Source organism: Nelusetta ayraudi, unplaced genomic scaffold (genome assembly GCF_046127955.1).
Source record: "Nelusetta ayraudi isolate G7.1 ecotype Tasmania unplaced genomic scaffold, CSIRO-AGI_Nayr_v1 ptg000002l, whole genome shotgun sequence".
NCBI classification, from domain to species: domain Eukaryota; kingdom Metazoa; phylum Chordata; class Actinopteri; order Tetraodontiformes; family Monacanthidae; genus Nelusetta; species Nelusetta ayraudi.
Window position 1 is genome coordinate 9,968,655 of NW_027466052.1, and position 19,822 is coordinate 9,988,476.

A 19,822-nucleotide genomic window follows, 5' to 3' on the forward strand; every position below is an offset into this window, starting at 1 on the left:
ATGTCAGTCCTCATTTAACCCCTGTACGTAATGGGTGGTACTGCATTTTATTATTACTTTTTTTATTATTTAAAACACAAAAAACAAAAACCAAACAAACAAAAAAAAACTCAAGGGAGATGCATTGCCTCTCATTTCGTGTCAGCTCGAAAATAACGCACGTATGACCAAACACGAGATTTCTTAATTTCCTCGTGTCGAGCCGCTGACTCTTGAAGAGCAGGCGCGCAGGACGGAGACGTCTTATTTTGAAAAGCCTGACGGGAAACGCGGCTCGGTAAGACGGACGACTTGACGCTTTTGCCTTGTGATGTTTGTGATGACAGAGGCAAAATAACGGCGACTTCATCCCGTGTTAACCGTAGAGGTCGCGGCCACGCTCGTTTACTTCACCACTTTTGTTTTGTAGGAGATAAGTGAGGCCGGCGATGGGGGTAAGCTTCCGACACGACTGAGTCGTAAACCCGCTGCTTGGCATTCCCGAGGCACGGCGTCTGAAGGCGCTACTTTAGCCTAGCCTTAGCCTAACACCAGCGGTGGCAGGATGTCGGCTTCAAACGGCGGCTTGACAGTGATGCAGCCTTTTCTGTAACTGCAGTGCACGCTTGTGTTCACTGTGTTAGTGTGCCAGTACGGGGAAAGCGTGACAGCCAAGGTTAATATAATAAACGTAATCGCGTCGTGAGGACGACTGTCAACAGAAGCCCTGATTGGTCGAAAATGTGAGCCAGGCAGCCTGTAGCCGGTGTGTGTCTGTGTTTGCTTTGCCGTGGATGTTCTGAAGCAGAGACCAGAGAAGCCGCAGCAACAAGAAAATAGGCACTGACGTTGGTTCAAGTCATTATGAAACCGTACTCTGTTCCTGTTAACAGACCTGCCCACTGGCATGGCAGTGGCCTGCTTGTTCAACCGGGGTTGAATAGAGTGTGTCGGCCCAGTTGGACTGTTTTCAACTTTACTGATCATAAAATAAAAAAAAAAAAACTATTTTACAAGCATGCTCACTTATGACAGCGACACAATTCCGTTTGTCATGTTAATGTCCCCGTTAAACCAACGCTGTCCAACACTTGGATTGCTTCTGAGTAGTCTTGTTGTGACAGTAGATCAGTTTTCTGAAGGTGCTGCCTCTCTAACCTGCTCGTGACCTCCCCTTAAATGAGAAAACTCTTCTGACGGCTGTAGCTTGAAGAAAGTGTGTCCTAAAACATGTTGTTCTGCTCCCCGACCACTTCCCCCGCTGCCTTGTTTTTGTCCCCTGCCACACTGAGCATTATTGCAGAAAGTTCCAGTGGGGTAAACGTGCTATTCTATGGAGAACTATGGAGTTTTTAACATAAGATTGTGTATGGGACTCCCCCACTGGAGTCTGGGATAAGAAATGGAGGTCAGGAAAAAGTGTATAATATGCAACAACTCCTCAGCCTAAGGGATCGTCTGTATGAATAATGAGTGCACTGTTCATCTGAGTCGTAAACGCTGCACTGTGACTAACTGCACGTTAACCTGTCAGCAGCGGCTTAGCCTGGCATCCACTGAGAGGATGATCATGATGTGCCTTTGAGTTCAGTTTTAAAGGTCAAGGCAAGAGGAAATATAGACTGTGACTGAAAGGTGTTTTTTTTTCCCCCTCTTCAGATGTAGCCGATGAGATGGAGTACGATGAAAGACTTGCGCAATTTCGCCAAACCCGCCTTAATCCTTTTGACCGTGGCGAAGAAGATGGCCAGCCAGGAGGCAAGACGCCTCCACAGAACGGTAACGTTTACAAAAGCTCCACTCGGAGTGCAGCTCCTGAAACAGCTTCCTCCTCCTTGTGTTCTCTCTCTGGCAACGCTTCGATTTATCGATATCAACTATCTTCTTATTAACAAGAACAAGAAGGAGACGGAGAAGCCCAGCAGCATTTGGACTTAATGTCACATGAACCTTAGAAAACACCTTGACTGACACGATTACTTGGTGCCCAAAGTCTTGCAGTGGAAAGATCTACGCAGATAACGGCATTTAGCTCTTATTCCGCCTTTTCCCTTTCTAAAGCATCTGTTTTACAACACTGGCTATTGTTCAGGGAACTAATTGGGATTCCTCTGTCGCAAGCTGGATCAAAGCACCCCAAGGTGTATGCTGTCGAAAGGTCTTGATGACGACGAGATACCCTATTGTTCTTGACGTTTCTCTTACTGAACACGAGGATGTTGCGGAGCGAGGTGTTCCCTGAAACCTCGGCTTCCACTTTTTCACTTACAGCTTCAGTTTGCGTCAGTTCTAACACAGCCACCGTGTTCTTTCCTGTGGCTGTGTCTGATCTGGACACTCAATATACAGCATTTACACAAACGGGTTGAAGCGTTACTCTCTGAAATGGAGCTGCTCCTACGTAGTTCAGAGTCGCACAGAAAAATCGTCAGCGGCTTCGAATAAATGACACAAGAAGTGGTGGCTGATCTGAAGGAAGTGAAAGAAATTAGGCTACGCAAAAGCTTTTGGGTCTGTCCATTAAAGGTGTGGGAACATTATTCTAGAACAGACAGTGTTGGCCGACCTCATTCACTGCTCTCATTTGTGACGCGGTCGTCTCTCTGTCTGAAACTGAGAACCACAGCTTGACTTCATCGTGTTTTCTCTGGACATGTTTGGAGGTAACGGCGGTGAATTCTAGAATAACATGACATGCATTCCGTTTAGAATTAGCATTGTAAAACATGTCAAATATGATGTCGTCTACTTTGTGTTTCCTTTTGATCTATTTTTCTTCCCAGGTTATCTAGTCAAGGCAGATGGGTCCCAAATCCTCAACAAGTCTAGTTGTAGCTCACGGGTTTATTACCACTGCTGCATTGGTTACATCACTACTGAAAGAGAATGTTGTATGGACCCACAGTACCAGTAAACTGCTATGTGTCCTGCTTTGGTTTGGTGCTGTATAGAATTCTTTCCCCCACGAAATAACTTTAATATCTAATGGGTATTTGTACAAAGTAATGAAAACAAACGTGGACGTGTTGATTTCAAAAAGCCTTCACAATGTGGTTGTTTTATGTACTGTTGTTGTACTTTTATTTGGACATTGTCACAACTTTTAGTAGCTTCTACAGTATCTGCTTCTTGGTCTCTGCTGTGGTTTCTCAGCCACCAGTTTTCAATTGTTACTGCTTTTGTAGCTTCCAACTCTTTATGCATAAAGGAAGCCGATTCGCAGCATCACGGGGAAGTGAGATTTCAGAGCTGAAATCTCAGTGATCCAGCGGCTGTTCAACATACAAGGCTTCCATTTATTTTCACAACTTTTGACATGAAGAATTTTCTTGTCAAAAAGTCGTATTTTATTTCGAAACGCACTGGAATGAAAATCCAGACGTCAGCCTACTTTACCTACTTGACTTTCCTGAACCCTTACCCTTATCAGCTGACCTGGTACACATTTACCAAAGGTGATAAGACAGGATCACAATTGGTTTCCACGTCAAGCTTTTGTCATTCTTCATTCAATTTTGTTTGGAGTGAAGTTGAAGGAATTATCTCAAGCGACCAGTCGTGTGTGTGTGTGTGTGTGTGTGTGTGTGTGTGTGTGTGTGTGTGTGTGTGTGTGTGTGTGTGTGTGTGTGTGTGTGTGTGTGTGTGTGTGTGTGTGTGTGTGTGTGACTGAGTGCTCTCAGACCATAGTGCACTTGCTTAAAGAGGTCTTTTAGTCTTCACTGCGCTCCTCTCTGTTTTAGAAACAAGGCCTGAATTCTTCTCTGGGACCAGGACCCACAGTTCTGATCGGACCATGGACATGGGGCTTGCTGAAGACCACTTCTCCAGACCCATGGTAAGTGAAACCCTGCTGCTTAATGAAACTGTCACATCCCTATCCCGCACGCAGGACTTCCTCTTCTTCTAACTTGTGTTCCTCCTTCCACAGGGCTCATTTGTAGCGTCTGACATTGAGCAGCTGAAGATGGCCATCGAGGAGTGTAAAAAGCTGATCCTGGAGCTGCCAGAACACTCGGAGAGACAGAAGGACACTGTGGTCAAACTCATACACCTCCGTCTCAAGCTGCAAGAGCTTAAGGTTGGAATTGAGGAGCCAATAGGGATTTTCTTATCTGATAATTTGTCAGTTAGTTCATCAAAGAAGACCAATTTAAGAAGATTCAAATCTGAACATGTCCTGCTATATCTTCCTCTTTAGATAAATGGTTCCTAATGAGATCAGTGATTCGCAGTGGAGATCAGTGTTGAAGTAATCGCCTGAGAGACTTTCAGAAACCCTTCGGCTCATGTTATGTTTCAAAGAAAAATATAGACAAGAATAAACAAGAAACAAAAATAATACCCTTATACAAAGTTACAAACTGCTAACACGAACACTCCAAAAATAAGAAGCACTGATAATCAAGCAAATAAAAATAAATTCCGATGGGGTTCTAGAGCTGTGAAGCAGCTTGGCATCACACCACTGGATTTAAACTGTACAAGATTTCCCAGGGGGCTGAATCATGTATTAAGCATATCATTGTAATTGACATTATGAATTAATGGAAAGAAAGTGTGATTTCTCTGCTGCATTGACAGATCATATGATAAGAGCTAAAGCATGATATAGATTAATGAAATGTGATTGAATAAGTTTATTATTATTATTATTATTATTATTATTATTATTATTATTATTATTATTATTATTATTATTATTGTTATTATTATTATTATTATGACATGATCAATGTTTATAGTAAAAATATAAAAAAAAAACATTAGGTGAAGTAAATTTTTCAGTCATGCCAACCAAAAATGTAGATTTTTTTTTTTATACATATATATATATATATATATATATATATATGTGTGTTAATATTATACCTGAACTAAACTTTGGGAAATTTTCTTAAGTTGCTGTGTGTGTTTGTGCGTGTGTGCGCGCGTGCGCGCGTGTGTGTGTGTGTGTGCGTGCATGCGTGCGTGTTTTATTTTCGCTTATTAAAGGACCCAGAGGAGGATGAGCCGAATCTCAGAATTCTTTTGGAACATCGCTTTTCTAAGGAAAAGAGCAAAAGTGTGAAACAGACCTGTGACAAGTGCAGCACCATCATATGGGGTCTCATCCAGACGTGGTACACCTGCACAGGTGAGACGCTCTGTTCGGTTCTAATGAACCCCTGTTGCTGTTCTTCCACTAGCAGAAATGTGAAGCATGCGTTGTCTGCGTGTGGTTTCAGGTTGCTATTATCGCTGCCACAGCAAGTGTATGAACATGATCACCAAGCCGTGCGTCAAGTCAAAGGTCAGCCACCAGTCAGCGTACGAGCTCAGCATCTGCCCTGAGATCGGACTGGACCGGCAGGACTACCGCTGTGCAGAGTGCCGCACACCGATTTCCATGAGTGAGTGCAAGGAAGCTGCGGGTGGAATTTTCAAATGATTACATTTTGAAGGAACACTTTGTTTTATTTGTTGGATCTTCAGTGCTATTTTTGAAGGGTTCTGTTCAACAATTTTTCAAATTATAAATTGTAAAATCTAGTTTTATTATTTTATATTATGGTTCACTTTTAAGCTGTTGAACCCTGAAAAGTATTTTTTCAAGTGAAATAATAATAATAATAATAATAATCATAATAATAATTATTATTATGATTATTATTATTGTTGTTGTTATTATTATTATTATTATATTTGATTTTGAACTTGCTTTTCCTCTATGTATTTGTGGTAGGAGGTGTTCCGAGTGAAGCCAGACAGTGTGACTACACAGGCCAGTATTACTGCAGTACGTGCCACTGGAATGACACTGCCATCATTCCAGCTCGTGTCATCCACAACTGGGAGTTTGAGCTGCGCAAGGTAACCGCAATAGCAAACAACAAACACTTTGCAGGGTTTCAAATATAGTATACTTTCTATTTCATCTGTAAGTGGGATCACACACTCTCTCTGAGAGGGCAGCAGCGTTTATTATTCATTACGGTCCGACGACCAGCGCTAAGGTTTGATAAGTAACCGACAAGACATAAAGTAATAATTCAAGTCAATAAGAAGCACTGTAACACTGCCCTGCTTCCTTGTCAAGATTATTATTTTGTAGTATCACCCTTTATTTTATAAGTTGTACATTTTTTGCTGGTGGATAGATCAGCCGCTACTTCATCAGAAGCACACACACTCACGACGCTCAAGCCGAGTTTCAGTGTTGAAACGCTTGCAGCCCGTCCGAGTGTGCTTCCGCTCAGCGTGTAGGTGCAAAGTCTTTTTGAGAAAACAGCTTGGCGGTAACTTAGCATGTTGCTTAAATACTGGATAAAAGCAACATAATGAACCCCTATGTTTGAGCTCCAGCTGCGCTGTGATATGAAAGGCGTCAAAGACGAGAGAGGGGCGACGGGGAACAAAAAACAAGATGCAGAATTCGAGTCTGTGTTTTATTGCTGTTCAGAAATTTGGCAATTTTTTTTTTTTTTTAAGTTTTAATACAAATTAACAAAACAAAAACAAAGGCTCCAGTGGAAATTGGTTAAAATTTCTATGGTGAGATTTTTTTTTTTTTTTTTTTTGTAATTGTCAGTGACATGTAATTCTACCTTGTTTCCTTGTTTAATGCACAGTAATAACCAGTTATAATAAAATAATAGTAAAGGTCAGTCTGGCAACCATTATCATCCCTAAGTGTAAATGCAAAATAGTTAGAATATATATATATATGTATGTATCTCTCTCTCTCTCTCTCTCTCTCTCTCTCTCTCTCTCTCTCTCTCTCTCTCTCAATATGGATGTGCGTCTCAAAGTGTCCCAGATAGTCTCTTCGCTTCATGACTTCCGCAGAAACTTTACACTTTTTTTTTTCCATCATCTGTATAATTCATTTACAACTGCAAAATCTAATAGAAATGTCCTTAAAAAAGCAGGTCAGTCTCTGCCCTACTTGTTGAGTTGACACAAAAATCACAATGTGTATATTCATATGCATTACACAATGCTTCTGTACACTATTGAGCCCATAGCGGTTGTGATTAGACGTGTGACTGTGCTGTGACGTGTACCTCTTCATCAGGTCTGTCGTTCCTCAATGCGCTACTTGACCCTGATGATTTCACGACCTGTGCTGAAGTTGAAGGAAATCAACCCGCTGCTCTTCAACTTTGTGGAGGAGCTGGTTGAAATTCGGGTGGGTTGGTTTCCTCTTTATCTTGGCACCAATTTCCCCTAAAAAAAAAAAAGAAAAATCTGGAGTGTTCCTTAATTTTTGTATTTGTGTGATTTGGAAATATCAGAAATGTGTTTGTGCTTGTCTACAGAAGCTACGCCAAGACATTTTGTTGATGAAACCATATTTCATCACCTGTAAGGAGGCCATGGAGGCTCGACTATTACTACAGGTCAGCTTCACTCAGACCACATGCACACTGTTCTACTGTCATACCACAGTTTATGTCTTTGGCTCATCGCTGGTAAAGTATGAATAACGACACTGTGTGTTGCCATTTACCCTAATATATGTGGCTGCCTTGTGATATATTGCAAGACATGTGATGTAAAGGGATGGAATGCATTTGTTAAGGTTGTGTCGTTCAATTTAATGTGGTGTTTGAAGAAAACACAGCACATGCCTCCAGATGATTATTGATGAAATAGAGGCCCAGTGAGTGCATCCTCAGCTGACCTGAACCAATTCTTGTTGAGCTGTTTGTGTAAGGTTTCCCAACAGATACGAAGATGGTTCATAACATACTTTTATTCATCCCTTAAACTTTACATTTTTTCCTCAGCTCTTCTGGGCTATTGATTTCTAACAGGTTACTTTTGACTGCTTTTGCCGCAGCTCCAAGACCGGCAGCACTTTGTGGAGAACGACGACATGTACTCCCTCCAGGATTTGATCGACATCTCCAGCGGCAGACTGAGCTGTTCCCTAACGGAGATCCACACTACATTTGCCAAGCACATTAAGTTAGACTGTGAGGTGAGCTGGTTGTACTACTTCTATGAACGCCTGCGTCAAAAGACGGCAGAAATACGAACTAAAAAGTTGTATTTGCTGGTTTGGACTCCTGTTTTGCAGCGATGTCAGGCCAAAGGGTTTGTGTGCGAGCTGTGCAAGGAAGGAGACATCTTGTTCCCTTTTGACAGTCACACATCAGTCTGCCATGAGTGCTCTGCTGTGTTTCACAGGTGAGACCACACCTCATCCACACATAGTAAAATAAAATAATGAAAACTGAAAACACACATCCACTTAAACAAAGTGTCAAGAGTTTCTGATGTGAAGTGATGTGCAGTTGTGAGGAAAATCTTATTAGACCGAGTTGATGCCTTGGCACACTTAATCAATTGAAAGTGAAAAACAGGAAGGAACTAAAGGAAAACTGCTGTTGATCTGTTTGTTTAGAGATTGCTACTATGACAACTCCACGACGTGTCCACGATGTGCCAGAATGACTGAGCGAAAGCAGGATGACGACGGGACGGACCAGTAGCTCGCCAGGCGACCGTGGGATGTTGCACTTGGCCGTATGTTCCATTCTGAATGATCATGGTGTTGTGATGATAGATTAACCCTTCACCTCTGTCTTTAGTTTTGTTCCGTGCATCTAATTATTACCCCGGTGTCTTTAACTTACTGTGCACTGTTACAGGGTACCTAGAAACCCATTGAGAAACTTAAATATATTTTTTTATTCCAGATTTTTAATCCCTAAAAAAATTGGATGAATTTGTACGTGTGTGCGCGTGTGCGTGTTGTTTAATATTCAAAATGAATTTTCCCTAAACTAAAAAAAAAAGAAAAGAATTTGACAATGAATATGCATGTGTACTTTGAGGACCTCGGTTGTTGGACAAGAGTGACCTCTTGTGTTCAATTTCAAAAACTTGCATATTCTGAAAATATGCCGCAAACATCTGCATATACATGATTTGAAAGCGGATGTTGTACATATAATCAAAGCATGACAACGGGTGCATTTTCTTGAGGGGTTAGTTTTTACTAGTAGACAGTTGGAAGCACTCTGTTTTTACAGAAAACTATATGATCTGTTTGATTCAGTGACATCAAGTGCAGTGTGCTACAAAAAAATGTGTACATGTAAGAATTGTGTGCCTATATTGTCACGTTCCATATAGCTGTTATCCAAACTCTACTGCACATTTTGTCTGCTGATGACAAAGGATGACGCCGATGGTGAGGTGGAAACCTCCAGTATTTGTTTTAAAATAATAACTTTCGGCTGTGTTATCTTTCAGCATGTACTGTATTTGTTTATTTGTTGTTGTTTCCCCCCCGCAGACTAACAAACACATGAAGTTTGGTTTACAAAAAGTTGTGCTCTGTGGGAAAATATGTTGAAGTATTGTTGCACGAATAAAGTGAGGAAAGGCACTGATGCTGCAGTGTTGTATTCTGCTTGGTTATTTTCTGCCTTTCTATGGATGACCTGTTAAACGCTCCACAGCACCTTATTCCAAAATGAAGCTGGCTTGTTCAAATCTGTTTTTGCATACCTCAGGTGACACTCTGGCATGTGTGCAGGACACGACACCAAGAACAACCAAGACAGACCACAGAAAACACAAAAACCCAATAACAAGCATTTTGACCACCCTTTTTTTATTATTATTATTATTATTTCAAATTAAATTCTATTCTTAATGACTTAAACTTGTTTGTAGTTAATTTTGGACAATGCAGTTAAGATTGTACAAACAAATTAGTCTAGCAAGATAATGTGAACAGACAAAGACGACTTGAAGTGGGGGAAAGCCTCATAAGGATTCCCTTTATGTGCCAAAGGAGTGGCAAGAAGTACAAACTTTCACCTCCATGAAAAGAAACTATAAATATTCTGCTTCCTGTATTATAACATCAGTGCAAAAATAATAGTAGCAATGATAGCAATAGCAATACTAGTACTACCACTACTACCAATAGTTATCACCAATAACTGCAATAATAAAAACTTATGAAAAACTATTTATATAAAAAAAAAAAAAAAAAAAAAAAAAAAGCATCCATCTTTATCAATTATACAATCCCAAGCACTTTTTCAGTCTTGAAATCATGATAATTTTTTTCTCATGTTTAATACTGCTATACTTCTGGAAACTTTTGTTTGAACAGGTTAAATATGAGTTCTAATATCAGTTCTACAAATTCCAAACACCCCCCCCCAGCCCCCAATTAAAGTGATGGTTTATTTCTGTTAAATAATAGTTTCAGTGTTTAAGTTTGTATGCACATTATGAAATACAGGTTGCAAATCACAGAACAGAAAAAAAAAAATCACATCATCAGCAAACATAACCATCTGCAATACATGAAATAAAGGCATTTTGATGCATCATGATTGTTTATCAACTAGAGACATGTTTTGGTCTGCCTTAAAACTCTGAACAGACCACAAAACACCAAATAAAAATATTTATTAACAATTACAATGTTATGATTATAAATTATGTTAAGACAACGCAATCATGTTTTAATAGAGCTTTTTTGATTGAGAACACAGATGACTCTTGTCAGGGAATGCACTGTTCTTAACAGTCTTTTGGTCTTCTCCTTCTCCACTTTCAATTTTTTTCGACAGCTCTGCAGTTTTTCTTCCACTGAAAACAGCTGACGCCTCAGTGTCTTGGGTGAGTCGCTCACAATATAATTGTGGTCAATGGCAGTTGTTTCTGTTATTATTGCCATGGATACGTCAGTGATTGGCATCTGTCCTTCCACCTGCTCGTCTGCTGTGATCTCTTCGTATCCCGAGACGTCCTCCTCTACTTTGAACTCTTCCTTTATTGTGACCTCTTCAATAACTGCGAGTTCTTCATCTACCGTGATCTCCACGTCTACGACGAGCTCCTTCTCCTTCTCCTCTGATTTGAACTCTTTCACTTTTGCAGTGTAATCGTGATCCACACCATCGCACACGACATGGCTGCCATGCGACTCCCTTTCGGGAACGTCTTTTTCCAAGACCTCTGACCCCGTCTCCGAACGATGTTTGGAGTACGTGTGATCGAAACTGTCCGCGAAACTATGTGTGTATGAAGAACTTACCTTTGTCTGGGTTGCCATGCTCCTAATAGCAAGGGAGTAATTAAAAATGGTGGGCACAGCCGTTGATGTGAGGCACTTTCTACCCCCGCGCAAAGTGAAACATTCCTCTTCAAAGTGACAAGCACAAAGCCTGCTATTTTCATTGGGTGTCCAACTTTTCCTCCTCACGTTGGTCACCCATTGGCGCAACCTCTTGCGGTCACCTAAAGGAAAGCTGGAAAACCAGAAAATAGCAGTAAATGTACGTGCGTGCAGATTAACACACTTCCAATACTTTGGGAGGGGAGTGTAGTTTTGGGAAAAGTTGTGATATTCTTATGTAAAATGCATCAAAATTGTTTTCAAGCGACGCTGAAGCTTCATCTACCTCTGCTTATTCCCGGGAAAATTGTTTTCAAGCGACGCTGAAGCTTCATCTACCTCTGCTTATTCACGGAAAAGTGCGAGTACATATTGATGCTACTCTGTCACAATTATTGGAGGGTGATCTAAGACAAATGACCGTGAATGGTTAAATTATTCATATCGGAAGTTCGACTCTGCCAGTATATATCCAACTTGACCGAAATATTTATTTCCAGATCTACAATGGACATTGTCTGTTAACAAGCACGGAGGACAATTTCTTCCAATAAAAATTATTTTGAAGCCTGTTGTGTCCTTTACTGTGCATGGGATGAGGCCCTAAATTGCGTCTTTCAGTCGTTTCGTCAATAAATTAGTAATCCCGGAAATTGAATCGGCCGATATAGTTCAAACTTTACCAATGCATGCGTTTGGTGCAAGCTAATTTAGCGGCTTAGCTAAATTTCATATTTTGTTCGCATATCCTCGGGGGGTACGAACAAAATATGGAACTTTTTACTGGCCTTGAATGTTTTTGTCAAACTGTCCTACCAAAATAACGGTTGTCCTCTGCGATCCGATCGGTTGGTGCATTTTATTGCGGCGCAGGACGGCATTTTCTCGCACTTTGACGGTGCGCAGCAAAGGGTGTCTGGGTCCAGAAGTGTACGTTGAGGAAAGCACGTCAAGTTTGTGCTTTTTTAAGAAGTTCGTGGATCATGGGCGACATCTATGACCGCCGGGCAGCGGAGAGCTGTGACGGAGACCGCCAGGGAAGCCTTCGGGCCAACTTCGGCCCCGGACGCGGGAGTTTGAGCCTCAAACCTCGAAGTATGTACCAACAGCTGCTAACACCTGATTGTTCATTTCCGGTCATGTGGACAGGAGCACCTCCTCTCTGTACAGTGTGGGCGTGGCTAGTTGCAAGAAACGAGATTGAATAACTAAGGAAAAAGCCTACGGCGAAAACCCAGAGGTGAAGCGGTGCGGGGAGACACGTCTTTGTCTTCGTGAGCAAAACAGGAATGCCAGTTGTTAGTTCGTGGGACGGTGCAGTCAGTCCGTCTGAAACCAACAAACGCGATGTGGTTCCTCTCTGTCTGTCCAATCCGGAGAGGGGTTCGAGGAGTCCGGACGTGGAGCCGAAAAGTTTCTGCTATTCCCACATCTCATCAAAGCGGCTGCATCAAAGCTCTCGCATCGGTACTGTGAAATTATTATTATTATTATTATTATTATTATTATTATTATTATTATTATTATTATTATTATTATTATTATTATTGCCTAACTGCTATTGCAGCTTTTTGCAGACGCGTCGCTGCAGCTGTACCGATGAGTGAAGCTGCTTGACATGCATGTGTCGTGGGAAAGAACACAATGTTCCTGTGTTGCACGCTGCAGACCACCCCATTCCCCCCACTTTCTCTAAACACACAAACATATCTGCAGCTCTGTGTTTGTGCATCATCCACACTGTTTGTCCTCTGTGAAGATCTCCACCAGATAGTGTGCTGGTTTTGAGGGGGCGTGACAGCGCAGTTCTTTTATTCAGTGCTCAACTTTCAGGTTGTCATAACGATGTTTGCGGGAGTTACGAAGTTATTGCAATATTTACATGTTTGTGGCCGAAGTTCTTGCAAAAAATAATTAAAGTTTTGATGATCCGATTTCTTCCACGACATAGAATATAACATGACACATAATCATATACTCGTATAGAATGAACCCGATGAACTCTCGCAACTCCGACCTAAATCCTCAAAGAAAATCAAGGGATTAGACTGTGTGTTTTTCCTCTTGTATTTACCCAGTAAATGTAATCGGACATTGAGCAATTTGTTTTTCGGAACACATTTTCCTGACAGCATTCCTTACCGGACACGGTAACTGTTGAACACAGTCTATATGTAGTGCACGTGTAACACATATGCAATACACGGAACCCCTTTAGAAGCTGGGTTATCCAGACCAGTATGGTGATAAGTAAATGAGATCAAGACAAATCCGGTGATGACTTTATGTTCACACATGTTTATTTGACATTAAGAGTGACAGGTTTGTTGTTGTTGTGTGTCCTTCAGAAGTCCTTACTGATCCACAGCCGACTTGCAGGGATTAATCAGTGCACTTTCACTGTGACTCGGTCACTCAGCACGAACAAACCACCCAAAGGTGAAGCTCCTCCTAATCCTCTTCATTACTGTGTGACGTGGCTAAACAAGTGCACACTACAACAAACATATTAACAGCTATTTGTCTAATGTAACTCATTTGCATCAACTTCTATGTTGTGTCTTTGATTTGTGTTTTAAGGTTTTGAGAAGTTTTTCCCAAAGACTGAAGAGAGCACTGGTGTCAACGAATCAGCTCAAAGTAACGACGGTAGGAGGTGTCGTTCAGAGCCTTCGACCCTTTCCCAGTGCCCTGCCCGTGTTTATTTCAGTGTTTTTCCTTTTATAATTTAGATGTAAACACCAAAGAGCAGAAATCTTTTGTGACGGAAGGGCAGGACAGGAATGACGGGAATGGAGATGGCGGACAAGGAGAAGGGAAAAAGGAAGAGTGGCAGTGGTGGACACGTTTTCAGGTTTGACTGAGTTTATTTTTTATATGGATTGAAACTTCCTATCATATGATATTTGCCTTGAAACAGTAATATAAAGTTATATAATGATAACTACAATGTTGACAGCAAGAAAGCTTTCCCTACCTTTTAGCCATCAATCAAAGTTTAAGTTGCGCTCTTGAAAATTTGGCATGAAAATACTCTTTAGAACTCATTAAAAGCGCGATATTTCTCCAATAAAATATCGGGCCTTGCTCTTGGAGAAATTGTTTAGTTTGACGTGCCCATGCGTGGCTGCACAAAAAAATACAAACAAAAAAATCAAATAATTATTTGGTCCATAATTAGTTCAATAACAAAGGCAGTAAATCAGAAATAAGGAAAGAAAATAAATATTCTGGCTCCAACACTCATCCTATACAATTGTTTTATTTCAAATGAAAGTTTCTTTAAATGCCAAAGTGAATATACAAATGTATTTAATGGAAGGATTGTACACTTTGTTTTAGCTGATGTCTGAACATTATTTTCTGTAACAGGAAACACAGTTCCCCTGGGATCGCAGGACAGTTTATAACCTTGCCATTGGTGCGGCAGGCATGGTCGCAGCTTTCACCTACTTTTACTTTCGTGAGACCGGTGTTCAGATCTCCTGGAAGGACTTTGTGCATTATTTCCTGAGCAGAGGATTGGTAGGAGTGGCCACAGTTGTTCACTGCTTCTGATGCATTTGATCTGTTTTAGACCAGTTTTTTTTTTGATCAGGCTGTTCTTTTCTCCACCCAGGTTGATCACCTGGAGGTGATAAATAAGCAATATGTGAAAGTAATTCCTGCCCAGGGAGTGAATTCATCAGGGGTGGTGAGTTATGGGGGGGAAAGAGACTGGGTTGCCTGACAACCTATTTTTTCTAATCATTTAAACCTTTTTTTGTTTACGGCTACCAAACATGACAGTTGTGCTTAAGTTTACAGAAAAATAGGAACAGCATCATTCTCAGTCATCAGTATCTTGCTATCAATATCTTTGATGATTGCTATGACTCAAACACAGGCTCATAGTGGTGTCTGTGTGTTTCAGAACTATTTGTGGTTCAACATCGGAAGTGTTGATTCATTTGAACACAACCTTGAGATGGCCCAGAGACAAATGGGTTTGGACCCTGCAAAGAGGGTTCCCGTTTACTACAGCACTGAGAGCGATGGGTGAGAAATGCATCTGAAGACGGCAAGAGACGTCGCCGCCGCAGCAGCCTGTGTCGTTTGCATTCGCTGCTCCTGACACCAGTATTTCTTCTTCTCGCAGCAAGCTCCTTTTCAGTGTCCTGCCTTCTTTAGCGCTGCTTGCATTTGTGATGTTCGCCACACGCCGGGGGCCGCTGTTCGGAGGTCGCGGTGGCAAAGGGCCAGGGAACCCCTTCAGCATGAGCGAATCCAAAGCCAAGATCGTAAAAGACAACACTGGCGTTCGATTCAAGGATGTCGCAGGCTGTGACGAGGCCAAAGTGGAGATCCTGGAGTTTGTTAACTTCCTGAAAAAACCCCAACAGTACCAGAGTTTAGGAGCCAAGATCCCAAAGGTGCGCTGTACACTTTGTGTGTAGACCATCTGAGTGGAATACGGAGAAGCATCCGTGAAGTCCTTGGCGCTCGTCATCATTGTTCCATCTCTGTTGTCAGGGTGCAGTCCTCTCTGGTCCCCCTGGAACCGGCAAGACTTTGCTAGCTAAAGCCACAGCTGGAGAGGCCAACGTCCCCTTCATTACTGTCAGCGGCTCAGAGTTTCAGGAAGTGTATGTTGGCGTGGGCCCAGCCAGGGTCAGTACTAACTCTGCTGTGGAGTTTGAGGATAAACGCGTTGTGTTTACGGAACACTGCTGGACTTTTTATTTTACCTCTGTCCTGATGTCTGTTATTAGATAAGAGACATGTTCGCCCTGGCTCGCAAAAACGCTCCCTGCATCCTCTTTATTGATGAGATTGATGCTGTGGGCAGGAAGAGAGGCGGAGCAAGCTCCGGCAACCAGAGCGAGCAGGAAAACACCCTCAACCAGTTACTTGTTGAAATGGACGGTACGCTCATTGGTTCTCTGCACAGTTTATTTTTAGATTCCAACTGCTAGATCTTTCACGTCCTGTGCTGCTTTGTCGCTACAGGATTCAACAGCAGCACTAACGTGGTTGTCATAGCCGGCACTAATCGGGTTGATACCCTGGACCCAGCTTTGATGAGGCCTGGACGCTTTGATCGCCACATATATATTGGTAAGTGTTGCCAAAAATTGCATTAACGTGCATGCAGGACAGATTTTAACTTTGTTATCTTGTTTTCTTGCCTGCTTCAGACGCGGTGCACAGCCCGACCCTGTTGACGCTCCTCTCGTCTGTTTTATCTTCCGTGCAAATTGGCTGCTAAATTCGCTTCTGGTCTCTTTTTTTAATTCTTTTGCATCGGTTCATTTGATACAGAATGAAAAGTGTCTTGCACACGCTGCACTTTCATCTTGGCAGATGGCATGTTTTACACTAATTTGCTTGTATGCCAGTAAGAATGGATAATAATGGGATAATGGGCTGTTCCAAGCTAAAAAAAAAAAAAAAAGACTGGGTCAAAACAACAGAGCTGGCTCGCAGTAGAAGAGCGTTTGGATAACAGGCCAACATAAGCAACAAGTCAGGATCGATCTTTTTCTGTTGTAAACATCTGCTCATTTTTTTCCTTAGCATTTTCCCCTTGTTACATGCTTACTTGCATCCTTTACAGACTTTATTGTTTTTCGTAACATCAACTTCAACTCTTTTGTTTTGACCAATCTTCATTTTTGTTGTGTTTCTTTAAAGGTCCACCAGATATTAAAGGAAGGGCAGCTGTCTTTCAAGTGCACTTAAGACCCCTGAAGCTGGACTCCAGAATAGATGTGGAGGCCTTGGCTAAAAAACTGGCTGCACTAACCCCAGGATTTACTGGTAAGAAGGAGAAGAGTTGGACCTATGTGTTTAGCATTCAGTTTGCCTCCAACATCTACTGGATTTGTACTCTGTGCTGCAGGGGCCGATATTGCCAATGTTTGCAACGAGGCTGCTCTCTTAGCAGCGCGTCATCTCAGCCAACACATCAGCACGACACACTTTGAGCAGGCCGTTGAGAGAGTCGTCGGAGGTGCGTTACCAGCTACACTGCACACACTCGGCGTGGTTGTGTGATCGGTTCTGTGCAGTCTGTCATCCCAAAAAGAAATCGTCTTAAACTTGTAGTAGATTCTGATTCCGGCTCAAATCATTTCATCACAAATCAGACTCGCGATGATTTTTTTGTGCTTGCTAATTTTAAATGTAATTCAAAACGTTAGCTTACTTGCAATCCATGAAAATCCCTCTGTCAAATCATCCTGCTGGTTTTCAGGCTTGGAGAAAAAGAACCATGTTTTGCAGCTACCAGAGAAAACGACTGTAGCCTATCACGAAGCTGGACACGCTGTGGTGGGCTGGTTCCTGGAACATGCAGACCCCCTGCTCAAGGTAGTCGCTTGATCACACTTTTGTTTTTGACCCACTTCACATCCCAGCAAGATCACTGCCAATGGTCCTACTGTTAGTGACACCCATCTGAATGTTCTCTCCAAGGTGTCCATTGTCCCCAGAGGGAAAGGTTTGGGCTATGCACAGTATCTACCAAAGGAACAGTACCTCTTCACCCAAGAGCAGCTGCTTGACAGGATGTGCGTGATGCTTGGGGGTCGAGTGGCCGAGCAGGTTTTCTTGCGGCAGGTCACCACGGGGGCGCAGGACGACCTCAGGAAAGTCACGCAGTCTGCTTACGCACAGGTAAAAATAATCAGCTCAATCAAATCACCGGTGCTTCTCTTTGAGAATTGCGTGAAGTCAGCCTGGCTGTGTTGCGTTTTTAAGGTTGTCCAGTTTGGTATGAACGAGGCGGTGGGTCAGCTCTCCTTTGACCGCGGTGAGCCGTCTGCGATTCTGTCTGAGAAACCCTACAGCGAGTCGACGGCGCAGCTCATAGACGGAGAGGTTCGCCTGCTCATCGAAGGAGCCTTCCAGCGAACGCTGCAGCTCGTCACCGAAAAGAAAGACGCGGTGGAGAAGGTGAGACCACCTGACATCACCAATACACACCACTGGACTGACACAATTCCCACTCCCACAGTTGTATACTAACAAATACAAGTGAACATTGCGTGACTTTGTAATAATGTGCCAGTGTTTGTATATTCTTGTCATTTAAAGCCTTGCTTTATGTCCTGAAGGTGGCGAAACGACTCCTGGAGAAGGAGTTCCTGGACAAGGCTGACATGGTGGAGCTTCTGGGATCTCGTCCTTTTCCGGACAACTCATCATACCAAGACTTTGTTGGCACACATGAGGAGGAAACCCCTGCACCTGAGGGGCCACAGTACCAGCGGAACAGATAGAAAAATCTGCCATGTAGCTGTAAGGGGATACGGGGTGGAGAAAACAGGTCAAATGTAAATCAGCCTTCTCTAGACTGAAGTCAGCAGCTAAAAAAAGTGACTACACAATTTTTAATGTGTTTATATTGCACATTTTGGCTGCCATTTTGTCGTTTTTCATGAGTTACTGTGCAAGTGTTGCCATTTGCTCAGCAGTTGTAGCAGGTTTGAAATAAATGCGGTGGGGCATTATTTATTATGTTTATAATAAAGACAAATTTAGAAACAAAAATAAAAGTCAGTCCATAAAATGAGGGCAGTGTTTTTTAGAACACGGCTCCTCTCAGCCATCAATAATAACATGGCAACGTTGATGTTACTGAACTTAATTTAATTTTCCATCTGAGAAATGAGGTCAGATGCGATACGCTCCATAAACCGCAACCTGAGGTGTGTAATTTCCAAACTGTCGCGATCTCACGGTTGGAATCATACGAATTTGATTCATGGCTCTTATTTCCTTTTATGCAACCAGCTATCAAGACTGCGTCGAGTCAATTCCATTAATAGGAATGGAACAAGAGTGATTCCAGTCTCAACAGATGCCGAAAGCAGAAAACCAGTTGCTTATTTTTCAGAACTAAAATTGTAAACAACTTTAGAGTTTCAGTGAGTCTCTGCCAGACATTCCATCATTCCCAGGAATACTAAAAAACACAAACAAAACTACAACTCTCTACTCGTCACAGGGCTCCCACTCTTGTTGTTATCACTCAGTCTAATTAATACGTCACAGGTAGCAAAGGTAGCTCCAACAATAGGACATACGAACATTTTAAAGTCTTGCACCAATATCTCTAAACTTACTGTACCGTTTTCTTCTCCTCAGTGTCACACACCACACGCTGCTTGAAATAATTATTTTGGTGTCACCAACTACCTCACAGTCTCATAGTATTACTCTACCCTATTTTGGTGGTCAAGCTAATAGCTCCACATCTTCTTGACAACAGGAAGCCTGCTGAAAATGAGATTTACTTGAAGAAAAAAACAAAACTTGGTCTTTCAGAATTCAACCACAGAAGTGCCTGTATTTTGTTACTGTGTACAATAATACATATTACAAAATTATTACTATTATTTTTAGGTTTGAGGCTGTTTTTACTCACAGCATCAATAACACTGTCTGAAAGAAACACAGTCCAAAGGAAATGTCAATATTTGTACTTGAAGAGGTTTTTGTGTCCTTTTGGACACCCAGTTCGTTTGTGATTTTATAGTTTAACTGTAAAAGTATTGCTGATAAAGGAAATGTGAAAATCTGCTGTAAATATATTTGTTTGAAAAAAAACCAAAACAATGTAATATTGCAGTTGAAGATTTAACTTTGTGTATGACACAAACGTGGCAACTTCTGCGTAAAATAATAAATAATAGAAAAACCTATAAGGATTGTGATGTATTTCACTCT

The 19,822-nt window shown here is 41.9% G+C and overlaps 2 protein-coding genes across 3 annotated transcripts; both read left to right on the plus strand.

The window, feature by feature from the left end:
• Nucleotides 1-276: 276 nt before the first annotated feature.
• On the plus strand, nt 277-9,363 carry def8 (differentially expressed in FDCP 8 homolog). 2 transcript variants are annotated; one of them, XM_076023240.1, is made up of 12 exons: nt 277-434; nt 1,639-1,758; nt 3,720-3,814; nt 3,908-4,057; nt 4,972-5,113; nt 5,205-5,369; nt 5,702-5,829; nt 7,034-7,147; nt 7,278-7,358; nt 7,802-7,942; nt 8,042-8,151; nt 8,369-9,363. In XM_076023240.1, the coding sequence occupies exons 2-12, from the start codon at nt 1,653-1,655 to the stop codon at nt 8,454-8,456; spliced, it is 1,320 nt and encodes a 439-aa protein (XP_075879355.1). In that variant the 5' UTR covers nt 277-434; nt 1,639-1,652; the 3' UTR covers nt 8,457-9,363. The 2 variants fall into 2 exon arrangements, with proteins under 2 accessions (XP_075879355.1, XP_075879361.1); XM_076023246.1 differs by lacking the exons at nt 8,042-8,151; nt 8,369-9,363 and having other exon boundaries at nt 7,749-7,892.
• Nucleotides 9,364-11,974: 2,611 nt separating this feature from the next.
• On the plus strand, nt 11,975-19,480 carry LOC142886229 (mitochondrial inner membrane m-AAA protease component AFG3L1-like). The gene is made up of 17 exons (XM_076023226.1): nt 11,975-12,577; nt 13,459-13,549; nt 13,691-13,759; nt 13,843-13,964; nt 14,483-14,635; nt 14,730-14,804; nt 15,024-15,148; nt 15,249-15,522; nt 15,623-15,760; nt 15,862-16,015; nt 16,100-16,207; nt 16,784-16,909; nt 16,992-17,102; nt 17,346-17,461; nt 17,567-17,767; nt 17,852-18,046; nt 18,208-19,480. Exons 1-17 carry the CDS (start codon nt 12,458-12,460, stop codon nt 18,370-18,372), a joined length of 2,343 nt encoding a protein of 780 aa, XP_075879341.1. The 5' UTR covers nt 11,975-12,457; the 3' UTR covers nt 18,373-19,480.
• The last annotated feature ends 342 nt before the right edge of the window (nt 19,481-19,822 follow it).

What these genes read in the sequence shown, in the direction of transcription:
- LOC142886229 (XM_076023226.1), top strand. Translation starts at nt 12,458, where the DNA reads ATGTGGTTCCTCTCTGTCTGTCCAATCCGGAGAGGGGTTCGAGGAGTC. An exon ending in CACGAACAAACCACCCAAAG is followed by an intron (nt 13,550 to 13,690) that starts GTGAAGCTCCTC and finishes TTGTGTTTTAAG; the next exon opens with GTTTTGAGAAGTTTTTCCCA. An exon ending in ACTAACCCCAGGATTTACTG is followed by an intron (nt 16,910 to 16,991) that starts GTAAGAAGGAGA and finishes TCTGTGCTGCAG; the next exon opens with GGGCCGATATTGCCAATGTT.
- def8 (XM_076023240.1), top strand. Translation starts at nt 1,653, where the DNA reads ATGGAGTACGATGAAAGACTTGCGCAATTTCGCCAAACCCGCCTTAAT. An exon ending in CAAGACGCCTCCACAGAACG is followed by an intron (nt 1,759 to 3,719) that starts GTAACGTTTACA and finishes TCTCTGTTTTAG; the next exon opens with AAACAAGGCCTGAATTCTTC. An exon ending in CCGCACACCGATTTCCATGA is followed by an intron (nt 5,370 to 5,701) that starts GTGAGTGCAAGG and finishes TATTTGTGGTAG; the next exon opens with GAGGTGTTCCGAGTGAAGCC.